This window comes from Dicentrarchus labrax, unplaced genomic scaffold (assembly GCF_905237075.1).
Source record: "Dicentrarchus labrax unplaced genomic scaffold, dlabrax2021, whole genome shotgun sequence".
Lineage (NCBI taxonomy): Eukaryota > Metazoa > Chordata > Actinopteri > Moronidae > Dicentrarchus > Dicentrarchus labrax.
In genome coordinates, this window is record NW_026136715.1 from 20,254,440 (window position 1) to 20,272,941 (window position 18,502).

Consider the following 18,502-nt stretch of genomic DNA (forward strand, 5'->3'; position numbering starts at 1 on the left):
GACTATGGTTAGTTAGTGGGAGCCCTGTCTCCTTTGTGTCAACAGGGTCTCTAAGTTGCTATGGCTAATCACCGTGGTAATTACTGTTAATTAGGCTCATTAATCATTAGACCTCTCAGTCTGTTTTTCACTGACTGGTAGCATGTGTGTGTGTGTGTGTGTGTGTGTGTGTGTGTGCATGTGCATGTAAAGTAAAGGTAAAAAAGAGGCAAGGTAGGGTTAATCTTGTTTTTACGGAGCCCTTATGTTTCAAATACACAATTCAAAATAATTCTAACAGTAATCAAAAAGACTATGTAACTAACATGGCTGAGCTTATATAATGTTCCACTACTTCACTGTTACTGAGTCAGAACAATCAAGAAAAGCATGCCAAGCAACCAAAACCAACTTTCTTATAACACTTCGTTGAACCATCCAGCAATATTAAATTGTTTAGTTTAAGGCAATTTATTTAAACCTGTACATTTATTGATATATTTGGCCATTTGAATTCCAAAAGAATAAACAAAGAGTGATGTTTAAATTAATTCATCCAGTTACTGAAAGAGTCGGTTAAATCGCTGTAGTCGCTTGAATGAAAAGGTTCACTGTTTACTTTGAATGATGGGAGCTTTAATGTGACTTTACTTCTCCAACATGTAACACAAGAAGTCACCTAGAGGAATATAATCTGTCTGTTTATTCATAAATAGTCTACATACACTACAGCTCAATGAGCTAAATAACTTTCATAGCAATAGCATCAGTGGCATGGTAGCAGTTATGTGTTCTAGTGGTTCATTGAAACTGCTTTACATTCACCATACAATGTGTTTATTGTAAGACGCAAATATAAGTGATGCAATCACAGGGATACACATTCTCCTGTTTCTCATTTAAAACTCAACATAAACAATCCTGCATATAGTGAAAGAATGGTGTTTATTCATGCAGCAGATGCAGTTGAATCCTCTCTGCAGCTTAGACTCTAAACATGCTCTCATATTATTCAATCTGTGGGTGATGTATGGTCACAATGTTTAAGCGAGATTGAAAACAGAATCAGGATCTCTGTTGGATATTATCCCTTCCTTTTTCTCCCACATCATCTACTGACGCTGTCAAGCCATAACAATAATCTGATTTTGGAGTAAACCTTTATTTTGACACAAGAACACCACAACTCTGTCTCCTAAAAAGGCGTTTAACCTTTTACCAGCCACTGTTCTGCTTGTGGGATCCTTGCACACAGTTACATGATTATCATCACATAATATGTGAAGAATAGACTTTTTGGGGGGAATTGATATATTCTAGTTTCCTGGGGGTTTCTGTAAACTGTGGTCAATTCACTGCTCTCCAAAAATGATTTTCCTCACGTGAGATCAGAAAAACAAACAAACTAGAACTCCTGTATTTTACACTGTGTGATGCCCGAGATGGATCACACTAACAAGAAAAAATTCAAGATGTAATTTACAAAACTATACTACAGCCATGAATGTGGCCTTCACAGGCCCTGATTTATAATGCTGACAAGGGCTAACATTTTCACTCAAACCATGTACCAATTTTTTTTATTTCCTATAAAGAAAAATATTTTATAGCACCTGCTTAAAGAAAACCAAAAATGGTGCCAAAAGACTTGAGGTTAAAGAAGTTTTTGAGCACCAGTAGCTATGGAGCAATGTATTTAGGAGTGGACACACATTTTGTTTGTGTTGTACACGTGCACGAGGATGTGTGCACACACAAGCACACGGGTGTACAAGTGGTTTCTCACTTTTTAATTGATATTGACATTTTACAGATGGCAGTAACACACCAAGGAACAGAGCAATGTGCTATTTGAAGCAAAGGCAGTGAAGGAGAGGAATGCCAGCAATTGAACACGGATACATGGATAAACAATGTATGTTTCAAGAGAATGGCTTCACAAATGTCTTATGAGGAAGAAAATTTTAGACCTCATGGATGTACACAATACAACACTGAATATAAACAGAAACTTTGTTTACAAGAAAACTCAACAGGTCATCTTTAACTAAGACATTTCTGTCCAACATATTGGATACTCTTGATGAAAATACTGTATATGGTATGAATGCCATTTTGATTAAAACCTCTGTTGGCAACATAACAAGACATAACAAACTCAGTAGAAGAAGAATATGTAATATAGTGGGGGGAAACCCACAAACCCAAATGTAAATGTAAAAACTGAATCCTGTCCAGTTAGCCACTCTTGACTATTCCTTTAAGTTAGTTAGGTTTTAGTTATCATTAGAATTGTTTTGGACTTCTTCCAGAAAAGCAATAAAGGGGGAACATACGTTTCCTATATTCTTTAAATGTATGGTCCAGGGCAAACCTAATTATTTCAAGGTGGAGGGTACCTGACGTTTAGATAGTGCTGAATACTGTGTTTTCTTTAGTATTATAATGTCATATAAAGTGCATGATGTGACAGAAATGATCCAGACTCTGGTTGCTCTAGTGCCTAACTTCTAAACCTCTAAAATATTCCTCCCAGTACTCCCAGTACCAACACAAAAACAAAGCTGCCTCTTTAATTTTGTAGATGGATTTAGTTTTAGGTCAAAATGGCATCTAAAGTCTGTCATGAGCTCAGTGTGAACTGTAGCATTCAATCGGCTCCGTATATGTCTATGTTTAACATTGTATTGAATGGCATGGGAATGACTTGAAAAAGCCTTCTCTGTTCACATTTTCTGGTGCGACAAATTTAATGTAAACATACTGGTCTCAGTGATATCGTGTTTCATATTGAGGCCACTGTGTGCCAAAGTTGCATTCACCCTGTTATGATAAACTCAACTATATAAGGAAATATGTTCACTTTACTCACAGGAGAGAGGGGCACCTGCATCGCACACACAAATATGTACTTGGATAAAAACACATAAGCACTTCTATACTTGTACTGGACCCTCACTGATGTAATACAGACTTCAGAATCTCAGCCAGGACTGCTTAACTCCTCTCACTATAAGAAATTTTCTGTCTGTCTTATAGATATGGGGGTGCAAAAACAGCACAACTGAGTTGTACGGATTACAGGATTATTCCAGCCAGACTGGAACGTCTTATAGTAATTGAAAATGTGCAAAAAGTCTGTGTGTGTGCCACTGCTTTTGTCCCTCCCTGTCCCTGGTTTTCTTGTTTAGAAATGAAATGATGATGATCACAAAGGTACTACAGGTATGATTAAATGTCACCTATTTAAAAATCATCTTAGCGTCGTTAACAGCTCAAGATGAGGTCAAGATGTGTTTTAAGACTAGATGACCCAAAAGGGAGTTTGTCTCAGGTCTCAAAATCTTCTCGGAGACATTTAAACTGCGGCAAATTATGTGTGGACGACTCTAGGCTGAACATTAACAGAAACCTGATCCTAACTCTAAAACCAAGACTTAACCCTCAAACAGCCCTTTGAACAAGTTGGAACTGACGAAATATGTACACATAAAAAAAATACATAAAAACAAAATCAGTCACACACACAGAATGGCAAGTGGTACCAAGTAAAAGCAGCATACGGAAATGAACTATCAATTGGGACCCCATGGGCCATTGCAAACCTATTTCAGCACACACACACACACACACACAAATGTATACAGAAAACTGAAGGCCATTGAAAACACTGGGGAACTAATGGGATGCCAGTTTGAGTAATATGGACCCAATTTCATTTTGTGTTTATGGGACAGGTGACCACATACTGCATTGGTGTGTGTGTGTGTGTGTGTGTGTGTGTGTCACTGAAAACATATGTGAATATTTTTCATGTGTAGTAATGTAAGTGGCTTTACGTTTGTGTGTTGTATGTTCCTGTGTGGATCTGTGTTCCCAGTGCTGACAGGCAGGTCCTGATGATATTAGTATGAAGAATGTGGGTCTGAATGTGAAAGATGGAGACACTGATATACAGATGGAAGGGGGGTTCGGTGAGAGAGAGACTATATTTGCCATTTTTCAGCAAGGAGGGTTTTGAATTTATTTTCTTTCTGTTGCTTAAAACACTTTGTTTAATGGTTTTGTTAAGTGTCTTATATATTAATGCTTCATTGTTTTTCTGTTTTTAACAATTCAAGCACTTTAGGAGGAGACAAGAGACACTGTTTTAATTTACTTTTGTTGTACAGGCTCATGCAATCTGTCAAAAAAAAGTGTGAGTGTAGATGTAACACGATTGTGTGAATATCTTCATCAAAAGAACTTAATGAATACATTATTAAACAGAAACATGGCTAATGGTGAAACAGCTTTTTCCATCTCTTTTCTTTGGGTCCTCTCAGCAGGTTTTGTATTAAATCATTGATTCAATTGGATCTGATTTGTAAACAACACAAACATAACACACTTATTGAAATATTCACAAAACAAAAAAGAAAACTACAACTACAGACACAGATGTAATTAAAATATCAGACCTGGACATGCAAAGGCGAAACATATAAAATGAAAAACAACACTGTATCACCAACAAGGTCTTAACAGAATAAAAACACTAAAGGTTCATATAATTCAAGTGTGTAGCAGGATGTTAGGCACCTGTCTAGCTTACCCTATACTTACCTGAGCAGATGTTCCAGAGATGGTGAAAAGTCAGTTACTGCCCTCTGTGGTAGTAGGAGATCGGCTGCTTGCTGGTTGAATTTATGAGTTGACTTGTTTACGGACTTCCTGGGATGTGGTTTTTGCTTCTGTTTTATTGATAAACTTTATCTCTTTTAAATTTTCCCAATGCCAAACAAAATCTTCATCCCTCAATATGGTTTGTCAGAACCTCGTAGAATGGACAAGGTTCATTTAAAAACTACTACTACAATCCTGTAGAGCCGACATCATAGCGTGAGTGCCACCGTGTGGTCACAATGCAAATAAGCTGAGTTGGGTTCAAGTAGATTAAACGTTTAATCAAACAAAATTAGATTAAGTAAGAATATGAATAATTCAGGCTGTTACACCATTCTGTTTGCCCATCATTCATGAAATCTCATAGAAATTAAAAATAATAATGCAGCATATCATCACCTTATTACCGTCCTTCAAAGATGTTGGACTGTCATGACTCAGAATATACGACTCCTTTATTATATGACTTCCTTTTAACTTTAAGTAATGATATTTTACTAATGATAATGACTTCTTTCATAACCCCCACCCATATGACAGAACTGATTAAGAATCTTCATTTTAAGTAACTGCATATTTTTATTGTGTTAATCAAAAACAATCTGACATGACATTTCACAAAGACCTCTGGGAGTATTACAGTGCACCAAATTAACTTTGGCCTTCGACCTTTGAACTTTCACCTACAGACCGCTCTACACACACACACACACACACACACACACACACACACACACACACACACACACACACCGCTGTTCCTTTGCCATTATATACAGAGCTCTGCTTTCCCCTAAAACTCACACACATAAATCACAAGCACACATTTCTCTCGCTCACACAAACACACACACACACACACACACACACACACACACACACACACACAAGCCTCTCCTTGTGAGCTATCGTACAGGGGTGCGTCACATAGCATAGGATACAACAGGGGTGTTGATTGGAGGGCTGTGTGAGCAACAAAGACTCTAATTGGACACTGTGTTCAGAAGGAACTTTCCCATTGGCTGTAATGTCCAAAAAAAATGTTGAGGATGAGTCCTTTTTCAGCAGAACATGAACAATACAGATGTAAATCTACATTTATAAGAAAAATAAAAATCCACCACAACATATCAGCTTATCTTTGCACATAAATACATAGGAATAATAATAATAATAATAATATTCAACATTGTGCTTTCTTTCTCTTGCTCTTTCTCGCCACTGCACCATTGTCAAACGCGTTAGCCACTAACATTGGTCATGCAATTTCAAAAGAGCACAAAACAACAGCTGGCTTAAAAGGGAGACTCAGGCAAGTTTGACGTCACTACCAATGTTATCTCTCATTAAAGAAAAGGAAGTACACAAGTACCACATTTAATCTCAGTTTAATGAATCACCTCAATTAGTTCTGTGTTTTAAATGCAGTGAGCTCATGTGTAGCCATGCAGCATCTTCCTACATTTAAACGTTATCTTTTCACTGTAAGATGATAGATGTGGTGTCAAAATGCAGAGTGTCCCTTTTACAGGAGTCAGTCAGTCAGTTCAGTTCAGTTTAAAGAGTTAATTACATCTCTAGAAAGAAGGTATATAAATAACAACGACAATGATTCCATACATCTAAAATCCACTCACAGACCTAGTTTGTGTTGCCTCCTGTCATCAGGACCGGTGTGAATAAATGAACACACCAAAGCCAAATTCAAGCCAATTTCAATATACTGAAAATCTTTAAAATCATGATACTTCTGAGAAATGTTTGGCAGCAACACAAATTAGACCATATAATCATCATAAAAAGATTTTCATGAATGCAAAACATAAATGCATGTTTTATCTTACAAGGCCAGTTGCTTTCTTTCATGTGGATAGACTATGATATAATGAAGGATCGCACGACAGGTAGGCTCCTCATCCGAGCCTGTACACACAATAGACACTAGGGGGCAGGCTACACACACCATGTTAACACAGACAACAAACAATGTTTCTTTACAGATAATACACAGAGAGAGATCAGACTAAAGACAGAGAGAAGGAAGACCTTATAGTACTAATTGTCCATTAGGAAGAGATGACATCGTTAAGCAGCAAAAGTCAATGATAGTAATGACTACAACACTACGTTGAGAAGTGATTCCAACAGTGTGTAAAGTCAGACGGGAAGTCAGAAGTCAAACATTTTTTTTGTTTGTTTGTTTTTGTTTTTTGCGGACACTGAAATGCATTGTGGGTAGCGCAGAAGAACAGCTCTCTGTGCATTTTGCCGTGCTGAGTGAGGAATCGGCAACTCACTCATCTCATTATTTGCATATATCTATTTATCACAAACAACATATGCAAGAACAGTGTAAAAGAGCAAGGAGTAGAAGTACCGCTTAGAATACAAAAAAATCATAAAACTCATAAATATCATGCTAATATATATATACTGTACTGTAGCCCAGAAACATGGGTTGTCATACTTGAGTCCACTAAGATCTTTCCTTTTCCTCCTCATCGTATTAACGCTTCCCACCCAAACCACCGCGCTCATAACTTCTCCTTATTGTCAGTGAGGTTTTGGATCATGTCAAAACTATTTTGCTATAAGCACTTCCAATTATAATATAATCCAATTGTAATATTTCTGTGTTTTAAAGATGCCACATAAAACAACTAAAACTTGTTTAGATGTAATGCATGTCTTATTTGGGCTTGTATTTGTTTTAGAGTATGACTTCTGTGTGCTCCAGCTTTGCCTGTGTACTGTAAACATCTCATCTTTCTCTCACATCATGGAATGCCAGTAGTTTTTCCACCCCTCGTTCTATAGTGGTTTGGACCAGTAACTCAATATAATTATATTATCTGGCCAGATACAACTTCTCTCTAACCATGACTGCATTGTATTGTGTGATTTATTTTTCTGCAACATGCCTCAATGTGCCTAAGGAAACCGCTAAGAAACCTACTATATAATATAACCAGTTCTGCAACATGCTGATTTGTTCCACAGGCTGCCCCACGCTGCTGGCATCTCTACCTTTTCTGTGAGTGCATTATGTAATGCGCACACAAAACCATGTGAAAAGTGAGGTTACTGGAAATATGTGCAACAAGAGTACCACAGCAATTCATCTGTTTATGTAGAAATAATGTTTAAAAAAGTGTTTGTCTGCATGCTTGTGCGACTGCACATAAATAGTTAAATGTGTTTCCAGTTAGAGACCATTACTTTCCAGTATATTCCAGTTGACACGTTTCGCCATTCCTCCCCATTATGCGCAGCACTATAGTCCACCATTTTCTCAACACTGTTAGGAAATTTACAGGTAAGAAAAGCCATTAGAAGAGTTCATCCAAGACTTTGGGGCTGTTTTTGTTCTGAGTGGTGTAGTCCAGAGAGTGGGTGTTCATTATGTGAGCCACTATCCACATATAACATGTGTAGCTGGCATGTAGTGAGCAAACTTAAGGAAACTGTGGTAATCCTGTGCTGTGAACCCACCTTCCATACACACCCAGTGGAAAACGGAATGACAGGTGAGTGTAAGTTTATTGTGCACAGAGATTCACTCCCACATACCTACTTGTACACTCGACTACGCTAGTGGAACAATGTAAAGGGATCGTGCAGAATCAATTCGGGCAGTAAGGCAGCACATGCGGGGGCTGGCCAGTGGGACAAGGACTCAAGGATTGGGGTACCATATAGTGGGGGCATCCATAGATAAATATACACAATAGAGGAGGTGCTGTGTGTGTGTCTGCATGTGTTTTTATGTGCGTGGGTGTATCTGTATGTGTGAACACCTCCAGGAGTTCATGGTCTCTCAGTCTCTATTATTCTCCTTTCTCCTTGTATCAGTCATTCTTATCTCCCTCACTTTCTTTCTCTACGTTGTTATTCCCCTGCACTGCGAGGTGCCCGGGGGTTCGGTTTCCCGTCGTGGGTCCGGCGGTTTCTCCCCTTCCTTATCTCCTGAAGATGCTTCCACTTCTTGTTAGCTGGGCGGACAGCTGGGCCCAGAGGCGGGACCTCCTTCCCTGGAGCAGGAAAGATCTTATCCACTTGTTCACCACCGGCATTCTTGCGTGCCCAAACTTGCTCACAAATCTGGTCGACGGTGCTCAGGTTAGGGTGGTCCACCAGCTGCATGAAGTCCCGGTACCAAAGCTTTTGATTGGTCATTGAGGGCCCACCTCCGCTGCGGGGGTCTACTCGGACAGGGGCGTCGGAGGGTAGATTGGAGCCTGATGAAGATGTTGAAGGTACAACTTCCAAGGTGATGCCTAGTAAGGTTTGGGTGAAGCCGTGTTCCATGGCGTGGCACTGGTAGATGCCTATATCTCTCTTCAAGACACGGCGAATCAGAAGGCCTCTGTCTGTTTGGAGGATGCGGTCATCTAGACGCACCTGGAAAACAGAATTAAGTCTTTTCAAAATGTTGGAGTTTAACAATGTGCACTGTGTGTGTCTTGTGTCCTTAAGTTCCACGCACACGTGTAAAGATGATGCTGATTCTGACCCTGATTGATGGAAGAGCTAAGAGAACAGACATTAAGTTGTCACTCTAACAGTGCTTGAGTTTCGATGAAAATTGGTACTAAAGATCCATTCTTTTTTCCCCCCTTACTTCTTGGTGATGAGTTGTTAATGTTATGTGTGAAAAATGAATTCCAACCAGAAAAAGCTTACATTCTTGGTGACTAATATAGGACTGCAGATCCTTTCTCATTATTATTATTTACTATTATTACTTTTAACACAATTGTAATAAATGTTACACTAATTGCACATTGTGAAAGAAAGGCTTTCTGATATACACACACCTCCTTTCTCCACTCTCTACCCCCTCTCTCACCTCTTCCCGTGCGTTCTGTGGATGTTTCTGAAAGGTCCAGGTGACTCTGGCCTGAAGGGATTTGGGGATACACTCCAAGAAAGTGCTGCTTCCCTCAACTCCATACAGCTTCCTCTCTGCAACACGGTACTTATGGTGGTCTGCAGGGGGCGGCAGAGACAAGGACATTATGGATCTACTGTAATTCAGGACATCACTCACTCACTAACAATCCAGAGCCAGGAACAAATGTAAAAGACAAAGAAAATTAAAAGGATTGGGACAGAACAATGCAGAAGGGACAGGAGAGAAAAGGGCTAAAAAGATCCGGACAAGGCAAGGCACTAAAGGGAACACCTGGATAAAACAAAAACACACAGGACCGACCAACGAAAGACAATAGGATTGAGCTGATAATGCTTGGCTAAGAAACCTTACTTTCAAACATTTTCCTTTATCTATAAAGACTAAATTAAAGAAAATTGTTACTGGGTCTTTTTCAGTCTTGTGAAAAATGTGTAACCCAGATTAATTATAATAGCAATATAACAACAGCAGAATAGTGTTAGCCAACACTGACTAATGACTGCCTCTGTGTGGTCGCTGATGGGAAAGTGCACTACACACTCACACATAATGGCAGCATCCTATAGACCAAATGTTGGTGTGTTTTCATTAATGTATGTTGTTGTTTTTTGGTTACCTTAAAATGAGCTGTTTTTATCTACAAATAATCTTCCATGGAGGCTGCTATGTTGAACCACCATGTTTCTGGAGTAGCCCGGAACAGACTCTTGATAGCGCCTTTCGTGTTTTTTACACCCACCATAGTTTCTTCTACACACAAGGCTGAGCTGCATTCAAATAGTTGCAATCTGCAGCTTCACTGAGAGTTGCCACTGAATCCTACACACTGGTCACTGGGGAGTGCATTTACTCAAATTTCTACCAAAATACTAAATATATGCAACATCAAGACCATGTCTGGGTCAGAATAAGACCAGTTTCCTTTCTAGCCACAAGCACTACAGAAATTACTGGGTAAACAATGGTGTATAAACTGCCAAAATGAACCCTGATCAGTGCTTTGGGGCATGCCACTTTCATCAGAGACAATTACTCTGACTTTCATTAGTTTTACACAACCCAGCTTGTATGCACATGATGTAATCGTATTACTCAGGAACCCCTTCAGTTTGAGTAATTAGCCTGAATCAGCTATGTGGCAGAAAGACAGAGAGTGACAGAATGCTGGTATTGTGGTCTGGGAGGACAGAGGTCACCAGGGGTGAAGGGTGGAAAGATTTGGGATTTTTTGGCACAGGGACAGTGAGATGTCAGATGCAGTGAGACTGTGAGTCAGAGCAGTATCAGAGTGAGGCTTTGTTCTCATATATTGAATATACCTCTATAGCAGTCAACTAAACTGACCACAACTACCAGAGCTTTCATGTTTTTATTTTAACAACCAAGACAAAATAATAGTTTTTGAATAATACCTCCAGAGCACAGGGTGTTGGGGTCTCCATTCCTTACATCCTGGCGTCGGAAACGTCTGTAAAATGTTGTTAATAAGAGTATATTAGAAGTTACTTAGAGGAATTTTAAAAGGATTTGAATATACTTGCAAATACAATCGTTTTCATTGTTTTCCTTGCTTGGTGTAATAAATCATCATCTGGTGTGTGTCATAAGTGTTTGTGTCACAAACCTCTTGGTGTTTGGCAAGTAGCGGGTACAAGATGTTCCATCCCAGGCGCAGTATGGGTCTCTGGCCAGGCAGCACTCGGCACAGGCCTTCCCGTACACGCTGCAGCGGTGAAGGGGAACCTGGGCAATGCCTGTGTCTGAGCCCAGATACAGCTGTTGCTGTAGGAATACAGAGTGGAGGGACATATTTTAAAAAAGGATTTAAAATAAGTCATGTGTCTTAAATCTAACCATCCAAACTTTCTATGTCCAGGACAATTTTGTAATTTATGATGCCTCCTTGTGGCATTGATAGTTATCAGTTCACATTAGAGCCACAAGTTGAGTAAACACTCTTATGGAAGCCAGACATCCAGTGAAGTTGCAAAACGAGGTCCCACTTTCTTCCTGCTGAGACTGTTGGCGAAATATCCTTCTGTATTCTGCATCTTACTATATGTCTGAACAGATGAACGTGCTGATCAAATCCCGTACTCATCCTGATCTGCTGTTCTGATCCAAAGATCAATATATATATATATTTTTATTAAAATGGAGGCCACAGTCTTCCATTTTTTCATCAGTGATTTTAGGTATAAAACAAACATACCCGTTTTGAGGAGATCTGCATGTTGATGATAGATGAAGCATCCTGAGGAGCAGAGAAGGTACAGCTAATGAATTATCATGTTTCATATAAAAAATCAGCATCATTAAAGACAGTTTATATATATAATACAGCATTCTCACTCAATATACTGCCAATACACAATAGTTTATATCTACAAGAAATTAGCTCTGTCATAGTTTTCTTACTTTGAAGACCTCCAGCTCTTCCAGTAGAAGTTCCTCCATGTTGTTCCAGCTCTCCTTGGGGACGTTGATCACCTTTAGTACTGTCCCTTTGTCTGAAATTAGAGAGTTACCGTTCATACATCATTTCATTACTTTCATGTTTAAATATAAAGTTTAGAGTTAGAACTGAAAACAAGTAATTCACCTGTGCCAATAAACATGACATCATACTGTCCATCGGCAGCGCTGACTCTGTCCACGGCAATCTGTGTGAAGCTGTAGTCCACGTTAGTTCTGACAAAAACGGGCCTTCGGCTCATAGGGTAGACCGGGTTATACATCAGAGGGTGGTGACGTGCAAACTGGATCACATCGTCTGGGAAACCCTTTGTGGACTCAAAACTGCCGAATGTCTTGCTGGGACACTGATGGAGGACAATAAAGAAAAGTTTAATTAATATTTCAGCATAAGGTCCTTGTTTATATACACTTGAAAACAAAAACATATAAGTTACAGAACATATGAATGAAAAGATGCAGCACAAAAATAAGCTTTGCAATTGGCTTACATGTAAGTTATTTTGCAGGTGCATTGTTGTTTCCATTGGGATATACAGTTTACTGAACTTAAAGGGGGATGCCAAATGGTAATTAACATTAACATTAAAAATGATACAGAAAATAAAATAGGGGCCACTTCAATAGCAAATATTGTCCTGGGAATGTATGAATGTTTCATACTGAAGGGAGATTTAGGATTTAGCCACTAGCCAGCAATTCAAAGTACTTTAATGATGCCGCCAATTCACATCTACTGTAAGGGATTTGTTATAGCTCTGCAGAACAGGACTGACTGCGTGCACTCAGAGACTCTTTGCCATGTTTGGACCCAAACATTCCATAATGGCTTATGCTATATTTGATGAGCAAATGTGTTTTGTGTTTGCTCTGCATGTAACCTGCTATAAAATGTCTGACTTGTCAACGCTGCGGGCTCACAGGCCACAGTGATGTGATTATGGCGTGATGGGTCACAGGGACGTGAGAGATTTTCTCCAGGTCAGGGTCCAGCCTCCCTCTCTAATTAAAATTCCAGTCTTGGACTTTTATTTCAGGATACTAAAATATGCTGTAGCATCATGCAGTTTTATACTTTTGATCTGATTTATGTATTTCAAACCTTGAATCTGCTTTCTATGCAGATTTACATAATTCACTTGTAAGTGTGATCATTTTCTTTTAATTTGATTCGTTCTGCTAATTTTACGACCCAGTGAGGTGATTATGGTGTGAGACAGGGTTTACTGTAGGCCACATACACTTGCTATTCTGCAGTAATACAATGGTGATTGTTCTGCTGTGGCAGTAATAGCTGAAGCTGTGCATAACAAATCCTGCTGACGCTACGCTTGTGTGCTTAGTAGAATGTAAGAGCCCTAATAAGCACATATTGATTAGAAGGCTTGTGGAGCGCTTTTGGATGAAATGAGGTCTAATACTGAGTACTAAAAGTGTATTAAGTGTCTATAAGACTTATATCACAAGAATATTATATGAGATTAATGTATTCATATTTATCTGACTTTGTATTTTTCCAGTTTAGAAATATTAGAAACAAATGTTAAAATCTGTTATGTAAGACTAGTAGCTATATGCAAAAGTACAAGTAAAGATCTTAATTCAATGCATTAATGCAAGTAAAGTACATAAAAAAAAAAATTTCTGAAGGACCAGAAAAATTACTCAGAATGGTACTTGTACACTGTACAGTTATTTGGTAAATGTACTTTTCACCAGGGTTAGAAACTCTTGACACTACTCAATGGATGGGTCTTGACTGTTATTGACATACCATTCCTGGGCGGGGATAGGGGACTTTTCCCTGGAAGGGGACCCACTGGTAGTTGGGCCCCTCTTTGTGAGCAAAGGGCCCCAGGAAGGCCCTCCGGATGTCATTCATGGAGTAGAGACACACAGCTGAGCCTTTAAATACACTGCTGCTGGGGGACAGGGGAAGCTGGGTTAGAAAGATCAAAACGCACTCACACTCTTTTCTCACTCTCCTTTCTCTCTCATTTGCACATGTGCATAGTCACATACACACACACACACACACACACACACACACACACACACACACACACACACACACACACACACAATATAAATGAACTCTGACCTGGAAGTAGAGAAGACAGTGTAAACCAGAGGGTTCTTTCTGTCCCTCGTCTGCAGCAGGAACACATCGCCTGAGGACGGACACACACACACACACACACACACACACACACACACACACACACTCACGTCAGGTGGTGGTAGTCCAGAGGTCAAAGGTTGAGAGAAAGATAAGCAAAGCCCTGTGGCCATGTCTAACTACTTTAAAGAGACATTTCACTAATAACTGAGGGTCATGACATGGAACGAAATCCACTACAGCTTCCAGCAGTGCTTTGTAACAATAATTTACCCCCATTTTTTTTTTTTTTTACACTTGTCAGATCTGATAAAATGCATTTCCGAGTCTTGGTCCACAATAAATTAATAACTGACAATAATTTTAACTCCAGTATTCAAACTATTAAAAAGTAATGTGATGTGAGTATAAGTAGAATAATTTGACAGGTTCAAATCAGAATTTGGCCTAAGGTATGGTCAGAAAACTCTTGCTCAAGATAAGGGACTCATTGTTCATATGAGGGAATGTGATGGACAGATTTAGCCTAAGGTAGGGTTAGGATTGGACAACTTTTTCCACTTAGACCTTTTACTGCGTCCTGAGATAAGCACAAAGACAGATCATATTGTTGCCCACAGATATGGTCAGAGACATCAATCAAATCAGAGCTGAAACTGCTGCAGCTGATGTGTAAACACCATGACTGATGGCTTAATTTAATGGACTTAAATGGTCTGACTGTCATGGTTTTACTTATTAAGATAAAGTGCATATTTAGTTGAATTAACTGTTTGCCAAGTTAGTAAGCTTGTCGATCTTTCCGATTCTCACAGGGCACATATCCAGTTTAAAGTGGTAATTCTTTGTCATTTTTATATCAGACAGATAAACAAAAACGCTTCTTGTGTACTTGGTGACAAATTTTACGAACTGAAATGACAACTGTCCCTGGCAGATTTTATGAGGTGTAGTTAGTCTATTGTTCTGGTTTTTATGGTTTTTGCAATGCTTAAAAAACCCATTGTTCTCTTTTGATTATCCTCCTTATGACAGTCAGCATCAGCAGAAATGTAGAGATTGGCAGGCCTCCACAGACTATTACGGTGGTTAAGTTATGATAGGACAATTGCTTAAAGGAGGGATTTTGCAAAGGGACAGTTTTTTTTGCAGAAGAAAAAACATGATCTGAGTCCAGAGAAGTCCAGGGATTCCTCCTATCCTTTTTTTTTTTTACTGTATGATGTCATATTTTACAAAATCATACATTCAGGTCCGAGTAGTTTTATGAGTACAATGCTCGGGTGAACTGGCACCAGACATTTGTGGAACTATCCGAGTACATTTCAGTTAAATTATGTCTTCTTAATCATAAAATATTTCCCCTACCCACACTCTGGGCTTTAGAAATGTAGCCTTGCTACTGGATCAAGTCTAATGAAAACACATTATTGCCTTTTGTTATACGAAAAATCACCAAAGACAAGCTTGCAACTTCTGAACCCACAGTAAAAACACTGGCCAGAATCTATTACCAATTAATCTCTCACTCATATGTTGTACAAGTCTGCAGGAATGTGGGACTGAATGATAATCTACAATTGAGGTCAGAAATCCTGGTTAATTTATTATGCTCTCCTCAACTTTCTCTCCCTTTGCACCCAGAGTGAGAGATGTGCTTCTGGGTAAAAATCCAATGGACAAAGCAAGGTTGGAAAATCAGCCCAAAATTCAACATTTTGTTCTGCTTTTTCTGACCTCTGAAAAATGAGATTATTTTGTGCATTATGATAATGTTGGAAATGCGGACGTGACATTAGAACATTTATTGTGAGGTGAGTCAGGTCACATTTGTGCTTTATGCAAGCTAAAATACATATAATGACTTTTACCTGAGTATCATGCAGGGCCATCACTTCAAACATGAGTTATGTTACATAAGACTTTTATTTGATTTTAATTTTAGCCATAAATACTGTAAGTTGATACAGTAAAATATCTGTCTGTGTTCACAGTGAACTTACGCAGCTCATCAAAGTACGTGTCGCTGCCGTCGGCTCCTGGTACCGAGCAGATCAGACGGGTCTTGAGGAATGTCGTCCACTTGTTTACCAGACTTCTCTGACCGCCCATGTCATTCTGATCAAAGAAAAACATAGTCAAGAATTGTTAAACAGGATATTACATAAAAAAATGTTTAGAGTGAAAGAAGACAGGTGCTGTGTTTCCATCTAAATTGAATGCAAATTTTAACTGAATCTCGAGTAAATTGGCAAGAAAAATGTGATATATTCAGGTGAATATTATGCAAATATGGGAGCTGGTTCATCAAGATACGTGATACTAGGTGAACCAGAAGAATAGGGCTTGGGATTAAAATAGTCAGTTGAACTTTTAAAAAAGTTATTATTATATAGTTATTTAAAAAGTTATGTTTTATCATAGCAATATTTCAAAATTAAAATAAAAACATTGATGGAAACATGATTAGTAACAGCAGTGTTATAAATTTGGAACCAGCCACTTTTACCACTTAATAACATTAACATTTTAAAACAGAAAATGACCTTATTTTGTTACAGAATCAGTCAAACAGTTGAGTGGGCCTGGTGCAGACTATTGTTTTTTCACACACAGTTTATCTAAAATACTCAACTTAAGAGATAAAACAATCTCTCACCCTGCAGAGTTGTCCGATGCGGGAGTAAGTGGACTTTCCCAGTCCCTGGGCCTCAACCGCCGTCTCGCGGAAGAAGAAAAATACTTTGTCATCATCAGGGTTTTCACTTTCCGGGACCCAAAAGGAACCCACAAACTTTGGTTCTAGTAGACACAAAGAGGAACAATGTCAGTCACCCAGGTATTTGTCAAACAAGTTATGAGTTTGGTTTTAAACACAACCAGGCTGAGGCTGGTTATAATGTAAAGAGAATTAATTGATGCCTAAGCTGACACATAAAACACACACACACCATTGAGCCAGCGGGAGTCATGCTGTTCGGTGCGGATAGAGGGACGTTTCCCCAGGCTTCTAAAGATGGTGAAGTCTCGTCCCATTAAGTCTGTGGCCACGCCTGCATATAGCTCATCACCTAGGAGACAAAATGAATCAATAACTCATTGATTACTCATGTGATCTTCACTGATGACTAGGGCTATGCCTCCACCTAACAATGTTAGAAAATGAACACAACAATATTATGTTTCCAATCATACACTTTTGAGACAGCATGTATAATAAGCACATATTAATATGCAGGGGTTTATTTACCGACGAGTACAGATGCAGCATTGTGACGAGGATCATACGGACTCTTCCCTTTCCCATCCTCCACCTTAGAGGGGTCAATCCTGAACACATGGTCCTGTTGGCGAGAGGCAACAGGGAAAATATAAGGTGTGATCACACATACACTTTCTTTTCTTTTGTCGGACTCATACAGTCATTTTTGGGATAAGATTTCAGGTTTGAGGTGTTGGCAGCGTGATTTGAAACCAGCAACTTGAGCTTAGCATGATGGATTAGTCTGCACTCTTTGCCATAATTTACCTTCTCTGCGGCATCAGTCTAGACTCCAGTTTTCCTTGAGTCCTTTTTCTGTTATGCTAAGATTTTCAAGCATGAGTTACTGCTGGATATCGGATGTCAACATTCACCTCTTTATACACATAAACCTTGTGTTTTGAGGTTCTTGCCTGCAGTTTATTCAGATTATGTTCTCACTTGTAATAGTTGTAAAGTTATTTTGTTGGCAGAGGACATAGACATTTTCAGGCATTTGAACACAGTTTTATTGCACTTATGTCACTAGTAATTGATTAATATATCATAGATATAAAATTGATTGACTGAAAACAAATGGTGTTTGAGATACTTTAAGTGTCTATGACTTTAAGCCTGATTATTATTTAGATCTAGATCTTCTGACGCACTTAAACAAAGAAAAAAGAAAAGGCTACTGCAGTTCAACAGTTTGTGTGTGTTTGTGTTTTTTTTGTTTTGTGTATTTCTCACCTCCATTCTGTGTCCCACCTCTACAAAGGCACATGTAGGGTGGAAGGCCCCAGTTCCACAGGCATACAGGTGTGTCCGGTTATAGTGGTGTACGATCTTCACATAGTTCACACAGTCAGACTGTAAGACACACAGAGATACACAGTTTCAGTTTAGCTATGGATAGTAATTTTAAGTGTTAATCCTTGATTTGGGTATTTGTTTTTCCCCACATACATGATTTAAATGCATTGGATTAAAATATACTGAATCTAAAATATATTGGTGGGATTATCCTTTAGGTAAACCCACTGTGTGTATCACTTGTACAATGTATACTTTAGGTCACCAAAATGTCTGGAATTCCAAAAAGAAT

General features: G+C 38.8%; 1 protein-coding gene across 3 annotated transcripts in view; it reads right to left on the bottom strand.

The window, feature by feature from the left end:
* Positions 1-5,203: 5,203 nt before the first annotated feature.
* sema3b (sema domain, immunoglobulin domain (Ig), short basic domain, secreted, (semaphorin) 3B) overlaps positions 5,204-18,502 on the bottom strand; it is a 71,217-nt gene continuing 57,918 nt past the window's right edge. For all 3 annotated transcript variants that reach the window (XM_051424465.1, XM_051424467.1, XM_051424466.1), the window contains 14 exons: positions 18,148-18,267; positions 17,404-17,497; positions 17,105-17,224; positions 16,813-16,955; positions 16,157-16,271; positions 14,136-14,205; positions 13,809-13,953; positions 12,162-12,381; positions 11,978-12,069; positions 11,772-11,813; positions 11,184-11,341; positions 10,972-11,027; positions 9,494-9,633; positions 5,204-9,045 (listed from right to left, as the gene is read on the bottom strand). In XM_051424465.1, coding sequence (XP_051280425.1) covers positions 8,533-9,045; positions 9,494-9,633; positions 10,972-11,027; positions 11,184-11,341; positions 11,772-11,813; positions 11,978-12,069; positions 12,162-12,381; positions 13,809-13,953; positions 14,136-14,205; positions 16,157-16,271; positions 16,813-16,955; positions 17,105-17,224; positions 17,404-17,497; positions 18,148-18,267 — 2,028 coding nt within the window. In that variant the 3' untranslated portion in view covers positions 5,204-8,532. The remainder of the gene's footprint in view (positions 9,046-9,493; positions 9,634-10,971; positions 11,028-11,183; positions 11,342-11,771; positions 11,814-11,977; positions 12,070-12,161; positions 12,382-13,808; positions 13,954-14,135; positions 14,206-16,156; positions 16,272-16,812; positions 16,956-17,104; positions 17,225-17,403; positions 17,498-18,147; positions 18,268-18,502) is intronic.